Source organism: Sturnus vulgaris, chromosome 1, assembly GCF_052056855.1.
Source record: "Sturnus vulgaris isolate bStuVul1 chromosome 1, bStuVul1.hap1, whole genome shotgun sequence".
Taxonomy (NCBI): Eukaryota; Metazoa; Chordata; class Aves; order Passeriformes; family Sturnidae; genus Sturnus; species Sturnus vulgaris.
In genome coordinates this window covers 20435526-20454423 of record NC_142243.1, presented here as the reverse complement: position 1 = coordinate 20454423, position 18898 = coordinate 20435526, and the positions used below count along the sequence as shown (strand labels likewise).

The 18898-nt window shown below is 39.1% G+C and overlaps 1 protein-coding gene and 1 long non-coding RNA gene across 3 annotated transcripts in view; one reads left to right on the top strand and one right to left on the bottom strand.

Annotated features, from left to right (window-relative positions):
• Positions 1–18898, bottom strand: part of CUBN (cubilin) — a 132724-nt gene that overhangs the window by 70497 nt on the left and 43329 nt on the right. The window contains exons 20-22 of the mRNA XM_014875659.2: positions 15886–16045; positions 7918–8099; positions 1354–1528 (exon numbers count right to left, since the gene is read on the bottom strand). Coding sequence (XP_014731145.2) covers positions 1354–1528; positions 7918–8099; positions 15886–16045 — 517 coding nt within the window. The remainder of the gene's footprint in view (positions 1–1353; positions 1529–7917; positions 8100–15885; positions 16046–18898) is intronic.
• On the top strand, positions 10570–15892 carry LOC148225103 (uncharacterized). Of its 2 annotated transcripts, none has more exons than XR_015802183.1 (3): positions 10570–11247; positions 12849–13073; positions 14793–15892. It is a non-coding gene; the product is annotated as an uncharacterized LOC148225103 (long non-coding RNA). The 2 variants fall into 2 exon arrangements; XR_015802184.1 differs by having other exon boundaries at positions 12608–13073.

Genomic DNA, 18898 nt, shown 5'->3' with positions numbered 1-18898 from the left:
CTAGATACTTTAAAAGCAATCCAAAATACTGTTCATATGAATGCCAGAGACCTGGCATACTGAGAAAGCAATAACTAGGCCTAGCTGAGTATAGGGTGAGAAAAATATTTCTTTACTGACAGAGCCGGAAGCTCTTCATTGCTCATGAGCTGTGCAGCAATTGCAAACCTCAAATTTTTACTTCTCTAACCATGAGGTTGAGGACTTCCTGAGGACTCCACCCTCAGATACTTCTGGTCAGAACAGATCTGGTGCTCATGAATATCTAAATGGCCTGGAATGATGGATTCTGTGTGGGAAGTACCAGGGATTTCAACAAGACTAACACAAACGGACTTTTATATCTTAAAAAGAGATGGAGGAGGGAGAAAGAAAGACATTGGGATTGCAGTAGGTGGAGGCAGCCTGCTGGAAGGATAAAAAACTATACTGTTACTGTACTGTTATTGCATTCTGGTGAGTGGGTATTTTAGAGGCTAGAGGGGGTTGGAGTACAGCAGGCAAGACATTGTAAAGGGATAAGAAAGCTTCAGGGGGCCTAAGTAGAAAAAAAAAGCTGCCAGATCTCAGAAGAGGATTAATTCAAAGGGCTATTGTAGACTTCTTTTATTAAGAAAAAAATCTTGTGCCATTCCCATAAAACTTGTGAGAGAGGAGAAGTATAAACCTTGACAAATTAATGAGTCAGTGTGCTTAATCAAGCAAAACTGCAAGAATTAAAATTTGCCTCTCATCACTTTTCCTTGCATTTTTTTTCCGATAATTGGCTTCTTTATAAGAACTCCCATGTAGAGACATGGTTGAGTATTTTAAGCATACCTCTTCTTTTACTGATTACCAGTAAGGCTATGAACAAATAATCACAAATAATGAACCTTATAGAGAGCAAGCATTTACTAATCACACCAAATATTTTGGGGGTCTAAGCCACTGATTTTTTCAAGTTAAGCCATGTTCTCAGATATTTTTCACTTTACCATTTAAAACCAAAAGCATCATTCAGTGAATAAAAGACTCTGTATGGGCAAGTGGGTGGGGAGAAGTGGTAGCATGCAAAATCTTTTGCTGATTGCAGGAATGTCTTCATTAATTATGTAGAGAAGAAACCTAAACAAAATACATAAATAGGCCTAGATTTAATAGAGTTAATAATTAGAGTTAATGGAGTTAATAATTAGACGATTTTTAATTCTCTGTGTTCTTCAGCATCTCCTAGTGTTACCAAATTCAGTATCACCAAAATTCTCTTTCAGCTTTCAGTCCTGTGCTGTTTGACTACTTTGAATGCTTGCATGGGTGATCCTCAATTCTCACACTTCCTGAATTTCTGATGGTATTAATCAGTATACTCACCACCTGGATTTTCTTGCCAGGAGGCACTAAAACCTTTCCCTGTCACTGCTGTATCTGTCGAGAAACGGACAATGGCTGAATTGCCAGTGGTGGAGACTCGCAGTGGGTTCTGTGCTGATCTTGAAACACACAGCTGGGCTAGCCTAGGAGAGAGGAAATCTGGGCCACCAAAGACCTACAAGTGGAAGAAATATTGTCAAAATTTCCCAAAGAAAGTATCTGTCAGACAGAGTACATGAGAATTGTTCAGTTTTTAGGAGGAAATAAACACCCATCTATAAGTATTGAAAATTATTCAACATTTTATAATGTAAGGCAGCTAACAGAGTAATTTTCTCTTACTTGGTATCTGAACCACCTGTACAATTCAAATTTCAAATTCTAGACGATTTGAGAATAACCTTGCATTAAATAGAATTTTCTGTCTGGGGACTTGGCCAGATTCTTCTTCCCTTTCCCTCCAGAATTAGCACCTTGTTTCTCTGGGCAGATAAACCCAGACTTTTTTTTTTTGCATGCTTATGCAAACAAACTGCTTCTTTTTGTAGGAACCTGTGCTGATGATTTGCATCATTGATATTTAGAGGCATAGTTGATTTTTAAATTGGGAGCTGATTTAATAATTCCTTCTGATTAAAAAAAAAAAGAAGAAAAAATTTAAAAAAAGAAACATTGCAACTTTATAACTTTATTTACTTTAAGGGCAGCATAAATATCCAAAATACTGGATTTAGGTCAAGTAGACAACATTTTAATAATGTTCTTTGGAGCTAAGAATATATAGCATACATATTGCCACAAAAAACGGGTTTTGGCTTTTAAGAGTAATTATTTCCTACGCAGAAGAGAGTACCTCAGGCAGTCAAAAACAGAGAACCACCACTCCCTTAAGCATCACAGCAGTATTATGTACTTACAATGCATTTTTAAACCAAGTGAAGTGAATTAGATGGCAGTGCTGAGCCTTGTTTACCCTGTTTCTCGTTTTCCAGAAGGGATGTAGGATTTTAATTTGAACCCATTTGTAACTGGTGGAACTGGCTCACCTTCCCTAGTCTTCCCTCTCAAAGCTGAAGGAAACACACATGCTCAGTGCAATTTCCAACTGACATGTGATTGTGGTGCCTAGAGCCCTCAATGATTGGATTTTCTTGGCTTCCTGCATGCTAATGAAATGGCACCCGATACTAACAGTCTACGACCTTCCACTGTATGTCCCTGCTAGGACTGCAGCTGCAAAAGTCAGCTTGGCAGTAACCTTGGATGTGAAAACTGTAAAAGAGATACACCAAATAAAGAATATGCTGCTCTCTTTCAGCAACTGAACAAGTAATAGAAAGATTCTAATTCTATAAACATATATTATGTATAAATCCCAAAACCAAACTAGATAACAGCAAGTTCTAACAACAAAAAAACCCCAACAACCTAAAACAACAACAAAAAAGACCAAACAAACAGAAAAACCCCAAAAGCGGAGAACAGGAATATAAGGCAACAAATCTCATCAGAATTTTCCAACACTAGCACCTCAAGTCCACTCCAAAAATTAATAGTTTGGTAAATGTCAAAAAAGTTAAAAGAAGCAATCTATGCATCTTTCTCAGAAAGTGACAGTACTCTTAGAAACAGCTTTATATGTGTCCTTTTTTCCTATGATCATTTCAAGATGAGGGGAAACTCAATATTTTAATAAGCTCTCTCATTTTAAACCCCAGAAGCAGTTTGGGTTCTGTCCAAGCTAAATATCTGAGCAAGTCTAACAAAGAGCTGAGCTAGTCCCCCCACATCCAGGGCTAAATGTAATGCATTGTTACATAATTTGATTAATGTGTGCTCACTAACTACTCAGAGGGCCTGGCACTGCTCTGATGTTAGAGATATAAGAGAAATTATTCGGTTTTAACTGAAAAAAAAATTCAGTGACTCCAGGTTAATGTGAGATTTCAGGAAATGAGGCTTGCATCCACAGAAGAAATAAGGAATAAATTTTTCTATAAACATCATAGTCTGTTAGATGTTCAAAAGACAGTATTTGGCTTTGGTGGCTGATAACACAGGCTTAATAGCTTAAACATTTTTATTTTGACCAAGACAGCACTTTTTTGCATTCTGCAGGGAGGCTGCATGACTTGAATGGATAATGGTTCCTCTGTCCAATCGATCGTCTCAAGGCACTCAACAGAAGTCAGTGTGGATGAAATCACAGCTCAGATTCAGAATCTGTAATGAAGCTGTCATGGTCTGGGGGAGCAGCCTGTTTGTCTGCTGGAAGCTCAGTGTCTTCAGAAAAATCTCACTGCTTGGCTGCTTGTGAGGCCCAGTGACTGCTGCATTTGTCAGAAGTCTGTTCAAATGTGAATTTTAAAATGTGTTTGTGGTACATTCACTGAGTCAGAGCCACAGCATGAGATCTAGCAGGAACACATGCTCTTAATCATCTAAACCAGCCTAGGGAAGCTGTGTGGCAGAGGAAACAGCAGGAGTTTCTAAAATGCATCTAATCAGTCTCATGGACCAGCCTCTCATATCATCCCTGGGGCTCCCTGGGGCTGTCTGCACACCATGGGCAAGGGAACCAAACCCAGCTCTGACATAAACCCTGCTGATTTCTGCAGCATTACCTCAGAAATTAACTTGGCCCAAGCTGAACACTTTGAATTGACCTGTTGGGAAAGAAGTAAGGATGGGGGAGAAATACTGATGGAAATCTCAAGTTTATGGGTCTCCTTTACATTGTTAACTGTTCAGTAACAGCTTCTGCAGTTTCAAAATAAAAAGCAGTCAGAGGCATGCTCCTTATAGTTATGAGTGTATTTTCTCCTTTAGGCCAGTTCAATTAATCAGATGCTTTCATAAGGGCTGGAACAAAAATAAGTTTGAGTGTTTCCATGACAAAAAACAATAAAATATTATATTTGGCTGCAAAGAGAAAAACCAATAGTTACCACATGAAAAAAGAAGAGAGATAGGAGAATGGATGGAAAGAATTAATTCAAGGGTGTGGTTCATAAAGAGTGATAGGATGTCTGAGGTGAAAAAAAATATATAAACATCTAGTCTGACCAGAGTACCTGACCCTAAGATAAAGTGGTATTAGATGGCACAGCAGGGCTGCAGGACACTGCCATAAAGCCCATGGTTTTAATCTGTTCTTATCGTTTGCTTCTGCCCCATTAGCTCCATTTAATCTTAACAGTCAGCATTCCAGAGTTATGAGCAACAGAAAGCTGTTTTTATGCAGTTGGTCACCCTCATGACACAGATTTTCTGGGAATAACACTGATCCGTACTCAGATATGACTTCCAGCAAAGAGAGAGCCTGGCTTTGACAGACAATTAAGAACAGTGGAAATACCTGATTTTCTGTATATCTAAATGAGAAAAACAGAGCATCTGACTTGGAAGTGCAATAGATTGACAGTCTTCCTTTTCACCTCAGGGTTACATCTTGCTGAGGCAGAATATAATTATAGTTTGTAAAAATCTGGTCCATGCTAAAGGAGATGTCACCATTTATGTGTCATAATTTATTCAACACAAACATGATAATTTTCCTCTATGAATGTATTTTCAATGGAAGCCATTTAAAAATTATTCCAATTCTTTCATTATGTCCAGAATAATGTCTTCTATTTCCATTAAAAATTTCTAGAAAACATCTGTAAGAACAATTTGAATTTGCTTCTGGATGTTTATGATAGGAATGGAATTAGATGGGAAAGAAAAAAAGACAGACTGAAACAGTGTCATAAAAGAAATAGGGAGAAGGACTAAACAAGAATGCATCGAATACTTGAGCCATGGGGATAACCTGAGGATTTCACATTAAAAAAAAAATAATGTAACTATTATTGCATGGTTTTGGTGAAACACATGGCAGTCCTGGGATACTGACATGGAAATGACAGCTTGTCTAAGAGGCATTGTCAAAGGAAAGGGAAGGGAGACACTGCATTTTACAAGAACAAGTATGCTTCAGACAAATATGAAAGTTTGAAATATCCAAGAAACTATGGTACAAAAATGAAGTTAGCAACAAAGGTGTTGCAATGAGAAAATCTCTTAGAATTTTCCTAAATTCACTGCCAGGTCAAAGGGATGAGGCGTTCCTAAGCAAAAGCTAAATGCATCCAGGACAGCAAATTTAGTGATTGCTAGGAAATATTTATTATAGGACATATTATTTCAGGTAGCAGACTGAATGGGACATGGAGGGACAGCAGAGTGCAGAGCTACTTTAGTACGGATTTTGACTTCCTATTAAAACTGGAAATTTTTTTGATGTGAAAGGAAGAGAGAAGCAGTAGAACTTGCTACTCAGAGATGAGGAAAACATGAAATCAGGAGAATAACCATAGGAAAAAATAGACTTCAAACCCCAGAGATACTTAGACAAGATACTTTTGGAATGATAACGTGAAAGTGAAAGACCTTTGGAACCTTAGTGATGACTGAAAGACACTGTATCAAAAGCACACCAGTAACCTCTTTTTTAGCACTCTGCAAACTTAAATGTATGTGTGGTTTGCAGCTTGGAAATACATAGACAACTACAGGAAAGAAACTGACAAGATGACAAGATAAAGCAGCTTCTGAAAATGGCTAGCCTTGTTCTTTTTTTTTTCTCAACTAAATCTGAGTCATCACTTGTTCTGCTCAGACTATGTCAATCATGGTATGAATAAATTTTATAACAAAAGAAAGAAAATATGTATGTGGCAAGGTACATAGAGTTCCACTGTGCCTGCAGTTTGGCAGGGGAACCTCTGTGCTGCCAGGCAGGACCTTTGATCACGCACTAAGACATGAATAAATTTTCCCCTGTAAGTCGATTTATGTTAGGTTATCTGCAGGCAGATCAGAGACAGGTGTTGGGAACTGGATGAACCAAGGTCAGGAGACAAATAACTCGAAGCATGCCAACTCTGAGGGCAGGAAGGCAGGGGAGTTCAAGCAGCAAGGTGAGCATCTGTGCAGATGAGTCAGTCTGGTTGGAAAGAAGCAAAACATAGCAACTAAGCTGCAAATGGCAAAGAAAGGAAACCCAAAACCTAAGGTGAATACCTTGCTCAGGAACACAGAGCAGCAAACTGCAGGGTCCTGTTAAATGGTGTCTTTAAGTGTGTCTGGCAACACACTCACCTGGCTCTAGGCCAGCTACCTTCCCAGTCAAAAAGTTCTCAAACAAATGATTTTCAGCCATCTGTACTCTTGCTGGATCCTGATAGCTTCTGAGCAACCATATGCAGATACAGGTATTGTCCTTGGACTATTCAAGAAATGGTCATCCACAGTTAATTTAGATTTGGAGGCTGTTTTAATGGATTCTTCTGGGCAACAGAGGCATAATGGAAGTTTATAGGCAGGTTACCTTCAGTCTAGTAATTCTGGGCACAAAGAACAATGAAGATGCAATACAACAGACTCTATCAATTCCCAAACCAGCCAGTACAGGTCCCTTACTCACAGTCTCTACTGTCAGCAATGTGACATGCAGGCATATTTGCCAATGCTACTGATGGAGAATTCATGGAACAACTTCCTTACACCCAGATCCTACAGAAGTCAGAATGTGGGAATTGACAGCAGAACATAGGTGTGGGTGCTGGACAGAAAGTTGTCTAACTGTATGCTGTATTAGATCAGGAGAAGAGGTTAGGTTAGGAGGAGAAGAAAGGCTACAGCAGAGTGGTACAAGTTCTCTTAATCAATCTTTTGCATTCATGACAAAAACATTAAAAAGTCACCCATGTATTAACATGATAAAAAGTCACAGCAAGTGCACCTCCATTAATGATCTGAAATGTCTCAAGTTAGAGCAGTCGAGAAAGTCTACAGCTCTAAACAATTTCTTCCTGAAATTATTTCCTATTCCTTCTTCCTGTACTGGAAGTTGATTCAACTCTGTTAGCTGAGATTGGTCACCTGGTTGCTTATCAACATGAGTGAAAAGATCTCATATATAACAGGGTCATCCAGTCCTGTGGGTCTCTTAAAGGTCACAGCATCCTTAGAGAGGCCCCTTTTCTCCTTTTTCCATCACTCTAAGATGACTAGGATATTGCCTCTTCTTTTATATATTTTTGTGTGTGTGCAAAGATCCTTCATAATTTTCATCACTCAGGGTTATAAATCCCCCCACATGCTTTGGAAGGCCCTACACGAGGTCTCACCTGAATTATCCCCTGCAGTGATCCATCATGTTCCTTTACATCAGGAAATTATCTTCATGGTACAGCACTCTACACTTAGTTCTTCATAAAAGGTGGAGTTTTTAAGACTAAGTTTTTCAAAGTAGTTTTGTCGCTTGTTAGGAAGTGCATACAGTGCATAACATCATGATTGATTAAGGTATACAGTCACCAAAGACATAAAAGCAAAAAATAATAAGAGCATTGTGGTTTCTGTGACAATACCCGTTGAACATAACTGTAGCCACAGCAGAAATGGGATATTGTGGTAGAATTGTTTGTTCTGCATCTGCAGTTCTTGGGATTACCTGTTTCAGACAGAAATTAATATAACTTGCGTAGTTTAGAGGAGTAAAACTAATGCTCTTACCTCCAAAACATCATAGCTGCAGTTTGGGTGATACTCAATGTCGAATTCCTGAATGGTGAGTTGAATGCTGCTACCAGGCGTTGTGTGGATGTACCAGATGCATTCCCTATTGCTTGGGTATCTGTTGGGGTAGCCAGGGCTGTGAAATGAACCAGAAGGGCCAGAGAGTTCTTCTCCACAACCTGACAACAAAGCAAAGCAGCTGCTGGTGAGGAGGTCTGGAAAAACTCACTGACAGCTCTGATAAGGACAGGCAGTAGCACCCATTTCATCCACAGATGTGTACACTGGGCTGGAAGGTGTGTCCTGTCCCAGGGAACCCGGGAAGAGAATGGCAGGCTGGAGCTGTTTCACTGCCTGTGCAGGAAGTACTTCACCTCCTGTTTTGGTACGTTTCGTACAAACCTCAGCATCTGCTCTCACTGCTGAGACACAGAGAAAAAAAGCGATTTTTTTAAAATTGGCTTCTAACTTTATCAGTTCAAGAAACCTAAATCAGATCCATTCTCAGCTCTTACTGACTTCAAATAATGCACAAGCTAAGTTATCATAGGGAGGTCTTTCTATTGTTGTAAAAATGCCATTTCCCACTGCTTTAGGAATCATAAAATTAAAGACAATTCAATTTGCCTCAGCCTACAGAGCATGATTACAAGTTGCCAGATCACAGTGGATAAACCAGCTTTCTGACACTTGGTGGGTTTAATGTTCGTTTTTATTCAATTGTAACAGTGCAGTTGTTACACAAGCTGTGTTTGAAATGTTATGTATTTTCTTTTCAGATAAGAATGTATTGTCCTAACTCCACTCCCCAGATCCTGGGGTGACTAAGTTCTTACAACTATGAGCTAAATTTCAAAAAAAACCCCAAAACAGTAGCAAAACAATGGATGAAATGCAGGCCCTGATTTAACAGGACAAAGCAGCTGAACATCTGAGATTAGTTTTATCATTGCTTTATTGAGATGTGCTAAGTGTAGCACTAGCCTCTCTTTAATGAATTCCTGGGAAGAATGCTATTCCTGACTCAGTCCCCAAGTTCAGGCATAAACACGGTAGGAAGGCATAGCAGCCCTCCCAGTACCAGGGCAGATTTAGATCAGCTATATTAATAGTGAAACTTTACCTTTAGAAAAGTCAGTAGGGTGGCTATGTACCTGTCACATGTAGAAAGAAAAAGGATTCTGTGTTTGATCTGATTTTGTGTGTGCCACTCTGCCTTCCAGAAGCATTTTTTTTGCTCTTTACATTATAAGCCCCCCAAATGTTTCAAATAGGCACTAATCTTTTGCTTACACAGAATTTATAGGGTCACTTGAGCATTGTAATGCCCTCATTCCATCAATCTCTTTGGCTTCATCTCCAAAGGAAAGTCACATTGCAAAGCCCCAAAATAGTTAAGAAAACCATCTAACAAACCGTGAGCTCCATATTCCCAGAGGCAAATACTGTGGTATATCAGAAGTGATAACTAACATCTGTATCAGAGCCTTTATTTACAGAAGATACTTTATAAGATAAACCAAATAAAGTACCCCTTTGATCTGCTCAACATATACACACAGATGTATAAAACTTATCTAATCTCTATTAAATCTAAGAAGAATTTGCAATTTGTACAAGGTGTCTTTGGCCATTGCTCTGCTTTACACCATATTTCCATGAAGCTGTGGATCAAGATCTTCAATTAACTGCAAATATTTTCCATAATGTCTGTCATGCCAAGCTTGTGGCTGCTAAGTCCCAGAAGCACTTACCCTCATCTCTACCATGGGGTCTTTCAGCTTCACACAGAAAACCTGACTTTGACTTCCTCATAGCTGGCTATAGGACTTCTAGACTGCAAAACACTAATCTGTGAGGGGAAAGAGCAGCAGGTCTAAAAGGGAGCAAAGCTATAAAAATCTATTTTAAGCTAAAATATGTAAAATATGTAAATACATATGTGAGACCATGGCAGCTATGTAACACTGATCTCTCTCAGTCCATCACACAGTATGCACTAGAAAAGCACCTTTTAAACAAAAGAATTCCCACTAATCCAAGTAAACCTTTACACAGCTGAAAGTGACTCACAGGTGAATTGGCACAGACTTAGCTCTTCTCCCTTTTCCCCACCTTGCTGCACCTGAAGCAGCCACAGGTGGCTTTGCCCTGCAGTCACAATGCTACATTGTCAAGCTACTGGGCATCTCAATTTAGGAACTAAAGAAGTTTTTAAATGTATTTTAAACTAAACTTGCCTTTGATCCCTGTGGAGAAAAAGGCAGCACACTTCCTTTCCTGAGGCTGTCAGCATAAGTAAATATTAAACTTTGATATCCATGAGCATTTCATCAGTGAGATGGAGAGGAAGAAAGCTTCAGTGTAAACCACCATCCCTTTTTTCTCCCAGTTTCCTCTAAAGAAACCAGGTTGTTAAGGTTTTACAGCTGCAGAAAAAAAGGTGTTGTTGTCAGGGAAGCCTTTCAGAGGAATTTGCAGACTTTCCTTCCCCTCAGCAGCCACAATTACACAGCCACTAAGGAGAGACCTCAGGAGGAAAAAGCTGCTTGAGCAGCTTGGGAAACAGAAAGATTTCTCAACAAACAGACTTCATGTCTCTGCTGCTGAGGGGTGGGAACGGGGATCAGGGGAGTTTCAGCAGGCAAAACAAAGCCAATTGCTATTTATCTCAGCCCAAAGAAAGCTGGGAACATTTTCAAACTTAACAGGCACTTATGACTCAGCTTCTCCTACTAAGAGTTTCCTGATAGCCACGAAAGACATTTTTTTATTTAAACCTGAAATGGTTCAGAAGGGAGGAAAGCTTGTGTGCTCTTCTTTGAGGCACAGACCTTTCTTCCATGCAATCCTTGCAGGTAGCATTCAGATTACTCACACTCCCTCTCCAGAGAGGTTTATATTTCCTTTGAGCTCAATCGACATTCTCTGGAAGCACATGAGGAGTGAGAAGGTCAAACTGTTTTTAATGTCCAGTTTCTTCTCTTTCAACTAAATAAGTTAATAAGTTCCCAGAAAAGGCTTGCTTTTTTTTAACATGGAGGGATTCTTTCAAAGTGCTCCAGTAAAATGGAGGTAAAGTTGCTTATAAGTTCTTTGCAAAAAGATCAGAATTACTTGAGTTTCTGCCTAAGCATTCACTGACTAATAGCTGAAAGAAGAACTTACTGAGCTTTGCAAATATGTGAACTTCACACTTGAATTTTTTTGACTGACCAGCATATGCCACAAGAAACCTCCACTTCAGAGCAGAAGCATTATCTCTGAACTCTCTGACCAACTGCCAGGAAGTCTGTGCATGATATTTCTGATCTTCATAAGGAAGAGGTAAAAGTCAATTCTGTTGTTCTTGGCTGAAAATATAGATGGTAGTTGATTTTTAAAAAATATTTACATAAATACTTAAGAGATTAAAACATATGTTCCCAATTTAACTCACTTGCTGTATTCCAATGCCAAAATGAGAAAAATCATGAACTTTTTGAAATGCAACTTTGATTACAAAGTTATATGAATTATTAATTACATTAATACAAACCTCCCAATATTTGTATTTGTCTGCAAACATCAAATAAAATTTTGATTCTATTCAAATAAATGGAATTTGTGCTGTTTATAGCAATAAAGTAAAAAAATTTGGTCTCTAGGGATAAATAAAAAGGCAGAAGCAGAACCTATAAATAGATGCATTACTTCAGCTCTCATTGAAATAATAGTGAATAATACCAAGCCATTCTGCTCCTACTGTAACATCTTTAGAAGTTTTTCTGAGCACAGAAATACATGGTCTTGCTGTGTGCTGTGAGATGCAGACAGCTGCACTGTGGAAAAGTTGTTTGCAGCTGAACTGCATACAGCATATGACCATTTTGTGCCAACCTCCTTGCAGTAATTTTGAACATTTCAGCCCTGCAGTTAAACAGAGAAAAAAATAAGGACGGGGAGATATTCTTTTAGTAGTGTAAAGGTTCTGGAATTCCCTTGAAAACTGCTGAAAACTACTACCTAGTCTGGTGTTAGTTGCTAGGAAATCAAACAACAAACAGAAACCTTAGGAAACATGTATTTGGTGGTTTTGCTTTCCTCTGACTAAAATCTACGTATTCATTGAAAATTGTGCAAGGGATGATTTACAGATCTTTCCATATTACTGCCTGCCTGACTAGCAGATGGTGTTCATTAGCCAAAGAAGAATCCCTATTCTCATTAATACTTATAGCTGAACAGAAATGTTGTAATCTGTGGAAAACTTATTTGCTAGGTGTTCAGATTTATTTGTGGGTATGTTTTAGCCACATGCTAGAAAAATCCCAAGCATAAAGCTTAAAGAGAACTAGCACTGTTCCTGCAAAATCAAAGTTAGGGAAATGCAAGGATACAGAGTTTTCCAATTGTGGTATTCATGGTGAAACATTTTAGTAAATCTAAGCTGACTCTAACTGCAAGGAGCATGTACTGTAAACCTTTTCCTGTACTACAATAATACTTGCGTGAAGTATAATTTGGATTTGATCCTGAAAACTTTTGCTCTCTTGGGTAGGTTTGGTTATAGAATATTGTCCAATGGATGAAGTAGAATAATTTATGTGATAAGGCTTTATGCATGAGAGTAAAAATTCAAGTGAGAGACTGTTTTGGGATTTTTCTGCTTTCTGCTTTGTTAATACCAGACCTTGTTCATCCTTAGACTTAATGTTTCAGAAAGACACTGAAAAGGAATAGTCATTTTGGAAACTGAAAAAAATGGCAATTTGTGAAAGGTTACACAAGAAATAAACAACAGACCTATGACTCAGGCTTAGAAAATCTGGACCTCAGCTCCCTTGCTGACATGGAGGCTGATATTCTGTTCAGCAGTCCTAATGAATGCCTGACAAATGTTTCCAGTGAATGGCTTCTGCATCTTCATCTCACCTCTGTTTCTGTAGTGCTTCTCTGAAGAACTAACAAACTGTTTAACATTGGACCTGACACATATACTGACAATGTGAAACAGAAAGAAGAACAATTGGTGCAAATTTGGACTATGTCGAGAAGAGACAATTAAATTTAAAAGGTCTATTGACAGCCAAGCAGCCAAATGAGTGAGCTTCCAATGAAATGCAGATGTATATATAAAGCAGTGAGGCCCTACATGCACGTTTCTTAATAAGGTAAGTGACAGTTCTAGGAAATATGTGTCTTCTCAGATATGACAGTTGTCACTGGTGTAATTTTGCACTGAGAGATCTTTGCCCTCTTGGCCTCCTGAATTTTTTTAGGGAAAGCAATTTGATGGGTATTCCATCTTTGCAATATCCAGACTGTTACCACAAGTTTGTTCTTTCTCAAAGGGCCAATATATGTGCCTATATATATTTGCCTATATTAACCTCCCTAAAGCAGAGTGAAAATAAAATAAGCACCTTGCAGATTCAAGCTTTCTACCGGTAAATAATCCTTTTGAGACCCTGACTGCAGAAAAAAACATTAGTGATTCAGCCAAATCAATTCTAAATCCATCGTCATCAATGAAACCCCCTTAGAAGAACAGCATTCTTTCAGAACCACAATAATTTTTAAATTGACTTCTCTGCACTAGAGCTTTCTATCCAAGTTAAAATTACATAGGACATTTTCAGGCATAAATAACAGCATTCTCCTAAGATCAGATACTAATTCTGCTTTGTGTAAGCCTTTAGGTTTTCAAAGAACCACTTTCTAAAGCAGGTTTCCTCAGCAGCTCAGAAGATCATATGCAAATATTTTAAATCAAAACAGTTTTGTTTCGTCTATGGCAGGAGGGGCTATTCAAATCAGCTATCAATGAGGTATGCTTTTGTCTTTTTTTGACTGCCTCCCAACTGTGAAAAAGCTGCTGGGAAGAGTGTCTGAAGCAAACTGTATCAGGCACATGGCAAATATAAGTGCTGCTCTCTTTACCATCAAAACATGTGAATGTCCTTGATAGATATCTCATAGAGGCTTCACACTGCCAGTTAAGGAGCACACGGACAGCCTGAGAAATAGTTCACAGCAGCTTGAACTCTAGAGCATACATTTGTCAGTTGAGCAGAAATAAAAGCTCTTCTCTCAGCAATATATGTAGCTCTGTTATTTTCTTGTCAGGTGAGATGTTACCAGATCTGGATGTAGATTCCCCTAGGAATTTGCCCTCAGAGAAGAAGGGACCCAAATGCTTCACTGTGAAATACCCAACTCAGAGGCTGCTTCTCCTGATCAGTTCCCCTAGACAAGGAGACTTTTTCCAATGAAATTTTTCTATGAACTTGAAAGATTTTCAGAAGGGAGAGGTAAATATAGTACCCCAACCATAGAGACATATCTAATTTATCCACTCTATGGCAACCAGGTAATGCAGCCACCAAGAGTAAGAGAAATAGCTGTATTTGTGCATGACACCAATGGAGAAAAGGAAATTTTTAGAATGAACAAAAATATGACAGCTGTACTCGGCTCCAGAGGAACTTGCACTCACATTGCAAGCTGTCAGAAGTCACAGCTGTGATGGTCTGAGCCAGCAATGACATTCCCTAAGAGCCAAGCCTATCTGACCCCACAGCTCCTGGTCTGCTGCTTAGACACAGCCCCATATTAGCAGTCTGGGCCCTGTGCAGCATTAGGGTGGAGCTTAGTGTGCAGGAATTAACAGAAGGGCAGTGCTGTCTGACAGAGAAATGAATGTCAGTGCAGCAAAGAACTGCAGAGGGGTGGGAAAGGAGGGAAAGCACAAGAGTGTTTACCAGGCAGGCAGATTCTGGAAAGCTTTGAGAGCTTTAGAAAAGCAAGTTAACCCAGCTCCATGGCTACTGTATGGAACTGATGTCATCTGGCTGTGCATAAAAGCCTCTGCTTTTTCTTCTTTTGTGCAGCTCCAGAATGACGTCAGCCCAAAGCACAAGAAGGCACCTTTGTGCTGGGGCCCTTCCCCTGCTGGCTCCTGCTGCACATCCCACTCCCCAGCGTGTCCCTCCCTTACCCAGAAATGCTCTTTCATTCACCCACTGAAAGCAAGGCACCTCTGTGGAGCCAGCAGAGCCCTTTGGGAACCTGCAAGCTCCAGCAGTCTGTGGTAGGAGCAAGGAGCTTCCATTCAAACCCGTGTTCAGCAACCCACAGTGGGGCTCTGCAGCCACTTCAGCTGCTTCTCCACGCTGCCAAACCTGAATGCTGCGGACTGGTGAGACAGACAGGGCAACTGGGGTGATTTAATTATTTTCGAGGTTGAGACCCCTTTGATGGGATTTACAATGGCACAGGACTTAACCTTGTTACAGTCCACAATTGCTGCTAAATAAGCAGAGTGAAAAATATTACATTTGTAGCCTCACTTCTGAAGAAACTGGAAACATAGTTTGCCGTTGTACAATCATTAACAGATTTGTTTCTAGTTGGCAGGCGTGCTTGCCTGTTTAATAAGGCCTGTGACAGTTTTCATGACATGAAAGAACAAGAGAACACCCAAAGCACATCCTAGCCAATGTTACTTCATGCAGAGAAATGGAGGGGGGGGCAGCTGGAAGTGGACACTACCAAAGAAAACAAGTGCCACTAAATTAAACTAGAGAGAAGTCTGCACAGAAAACAGAAGTCTATAGAAATGGGGAAAACAGGGGGCTGAATGCTCCATTTAAAAAGGCCAAGTCATTCACAGTTACCCGTGACAGCATCTAGATCCTGCTCAGTACAGAAATTCTGGACAGGCCCTTCATCCCTGTGCCTACCCCTGGAAATGAAAGCATGTTTCACTAATGGCTCTCAATTTCCAGTCAGCTGATCTTTGACTGCATACATGTGGAGAAACATCCACTGGGACAGTATGTGAAGAACTGTGAGGAAATGCAATGGATTTAGAGCTGTAATGGGTTATTTCTATTTAGATTGCATAGAGTGGCATAAGCTGGAACTCCATTACACACACAGGGAAGGAAACCTACCTTCCCACAGGAAACATGGCTAACTTACCATTAACGTGCCATAGCATCTGGAACCCACTTCTAGCATTCAGTCCATCAGAGTAAAACTCCACATGAAGGCTGGTCCCTGTAGTGCTCCCTGCCAGTGGAAGAGACTGTCCACAGAAAGTGCCTATCAAGTTGGCTTCTGCATCAGGCCCATCATAGAGCTGAAATGAAATAAAAAAGTATGCCAGTGAGTAAAAAGAAGCTCCCCATTTAAGCAGCTGCCCAATGTTTTGTACAGGATTGAAAAAAATTTAAAAAAAATAAATAAATAAAATAATTTTTTTAAAAAGCAATATGAGCCTGGAGAGTGTGGAAAGATTTGGGTAAAGTGATGAGTAAATACAACGCCAATATGTCTTTAAACCTGGCTTCACACTGTGTGCAGTAGGAAGGGTTTGCTGTTTCTGTTTTGGTATGTATTGGGGGTTGCTGGGGAAGAAGATAAAGGGCAAGTGGCAATGAACTGAAATAGAAAGAAAAAGAGGACGTAATGGGTCTGATTTGTCCATGCACCTAACATGCTGAGTGCCTTCAAACCCCTTGGTGACAACTCTGTTTACATCTTCATCTATTTAATACTGCACTCAGGTGATATGAGAACTGCCTGGGCTTCTGATGGAGAAAATCAAGCAGTCAGCATCACAACAGCCTCCAGAGTAGTGAGGATTAAACAGAAAACCAGAAGTAAAGTAAATCTTCAAAATACAAGGAGATTTCATATGTGCTTATTTATGGTTTCATAATCTCATGCTAAAGTCTTGCTTTAGAAGAAAACTGTACTGAGCCATGCTTCTGAAATTTGGTTTCCTTGTCATATTCTATGTGCTGGTATTTTGACAATCAGTGTGTTAACAGGTGTAGCCAGTCTGAAAATCTTTCTGTTCTCCTGATATAGATGAGGAATTCTCCTTACCACTCTTAAAACATTGCCCCTCTTAAAAAAAATCTAAAATCAACCAAACAATCAAAACAACAAAATGCTAGGGAAGTATTTCTGTATTTAAATATTTAAATGATGTCTGAAGGCAGTCATACATTCACAATTAAATGAAAAAACTTAATACCTATTTTGATGAGGTGATAGTAGATGTTTAGAGCTTTTTAACTTTATATTTGTTGTGTCCAGACAGGTTAAAATGGTCTTTCAAACTCTGGTTTTGCAAGTTTTTAACACTGAACATGCCTCTGTGTTCTCACCAAATGCCCCTGCCCCAGGGTAGTTTTTCAGGCGTGAGGAATGTAATTTTTGCAAAGTTAGTAAAAATGAAACATTTTAGCTAGATTACCTTTAATTTACAGTATCAGATTGCTGGTTGTTTTCAAGTTAGGACTTACTTTATTATTTTACCTTGGTTACTGTGATTCTTAAAGTTTAGGAAAACAGCAACGCTTGTCCTTTATTACCACTTTGCAACAGTTCACCTGATCTTCTGTCTCACAAAGCACATCTTCCTAACACAACCCAGCAAATTACTGGCACACAAACCATGTCTGAACAGTCTCATTATGCATTTTTGGCATGCTTCCTTTTATAATTTCAACAAAAACTTTTCTCTTTTCTGAAGCCATTACTGTAAAGTTGTCTCCATGCAAAGAATAAAATCTGTGATCTCTAGAAAAACAAGGAAAGTTTATTTATCTTTGCTCTCCATTCAGATCTCTTTTCCAAATATCTTTGATTCTACTAAGAATTCTGCTATGCTCACTACTGTATAATTCATACTATGGAAATAGGACATTTCAGCAAATATTGATTGACCATGCTAGCTACTAATTTTTGTGCATATTTTCTGGCAGACTCACATATGAGAATAAGTAATTTTTTAAACTAAAAAAAAAAAAAATAAATAAATTGAAGCTAGTTCTGCCAGAAGTTAGGGGCAAATTGCAGGAATAATTCTATGGTAATATTCCATGGACTGTTTCACTACTGGTGACCATCAGTCGAATACGATGAAAAGCTCAGAGCAAGCTAAGTGTATTGCAAATTGAGAATTATCACTGTATTTGGTATGGTTTCTCTTAGTGAAATCAGAAAAGATTTAAAGTTTCTACTTGCAGACACATTGCTGGTAGTGATCAGATGTGTTTGAAAATAAATATGAAATTGTCCTAAAGATTAGATGGCAATATGTTGAATATCAATCTGTATTCTTTCCACATGTAATATTTGAAGGGCCACCTGATAGACAGATGAGCTGTCCCATGCCCAGAATTACAATTATGACCTCCTTCCAAGCCAGGGTGAGAGCTTTATGCATTCTTTCAAGGCATAAATTCATCAAAATGCAATCAAGTCAGATCCAATTAAATTTTTTAATAGTACTTCCTTTGACAAATTTGTGCTGTATACTACTCGTATTTCTGTGGCTTCAAGCCATGAAATCTTACACCAGAAAAATATGAATGGTGAAGAATGAATCAATGTGGAGATCACTCTGAATAGTAGCTAAAACTATGTCAAGATACATATTCAGAATGTACTGCTAGCTCTAGTGATTACAAATGAAAACACATTCTACAGAACTATGGACTAAATCATACCCAGAAACTTCCAAATCAAAACAAAACAAAACAAAACAAAAAAGCTTCACGCGTCTCCTGCAATGTGATTCATCAAGAGAGCATTATTTTTATCTAAGACAGAGAATGCCACTTCTGTCATTTCCACTGAAAACAGTCCATCAGTTTTCTAGACACAAAGCATGGTTACTATGGCAATCCCTTCATGCCGTGCTGCCCCGTGGGTTTGAGTTCAGAGCAGCATTTCGCAGGGAATTTGAGTGCCTGGCCAGCTGTAACTCATTGAGAGAGGCACAACCACGACCGCTAGAATTACAGCTGGGTTTTTTGAGCTGTCTTTCATTTCTAAATGAAGGGAACAGCTGTGTGTTTTCACAGGGCATTTTGAACTTCTCAAACCACCTTTTGCTCTCATACAAACACAGGCAAGTGAAACTGAAGCCGAACACAGTTCTCATGAGCTGTAATTTCTCTCCTGATCTCTGAGATAA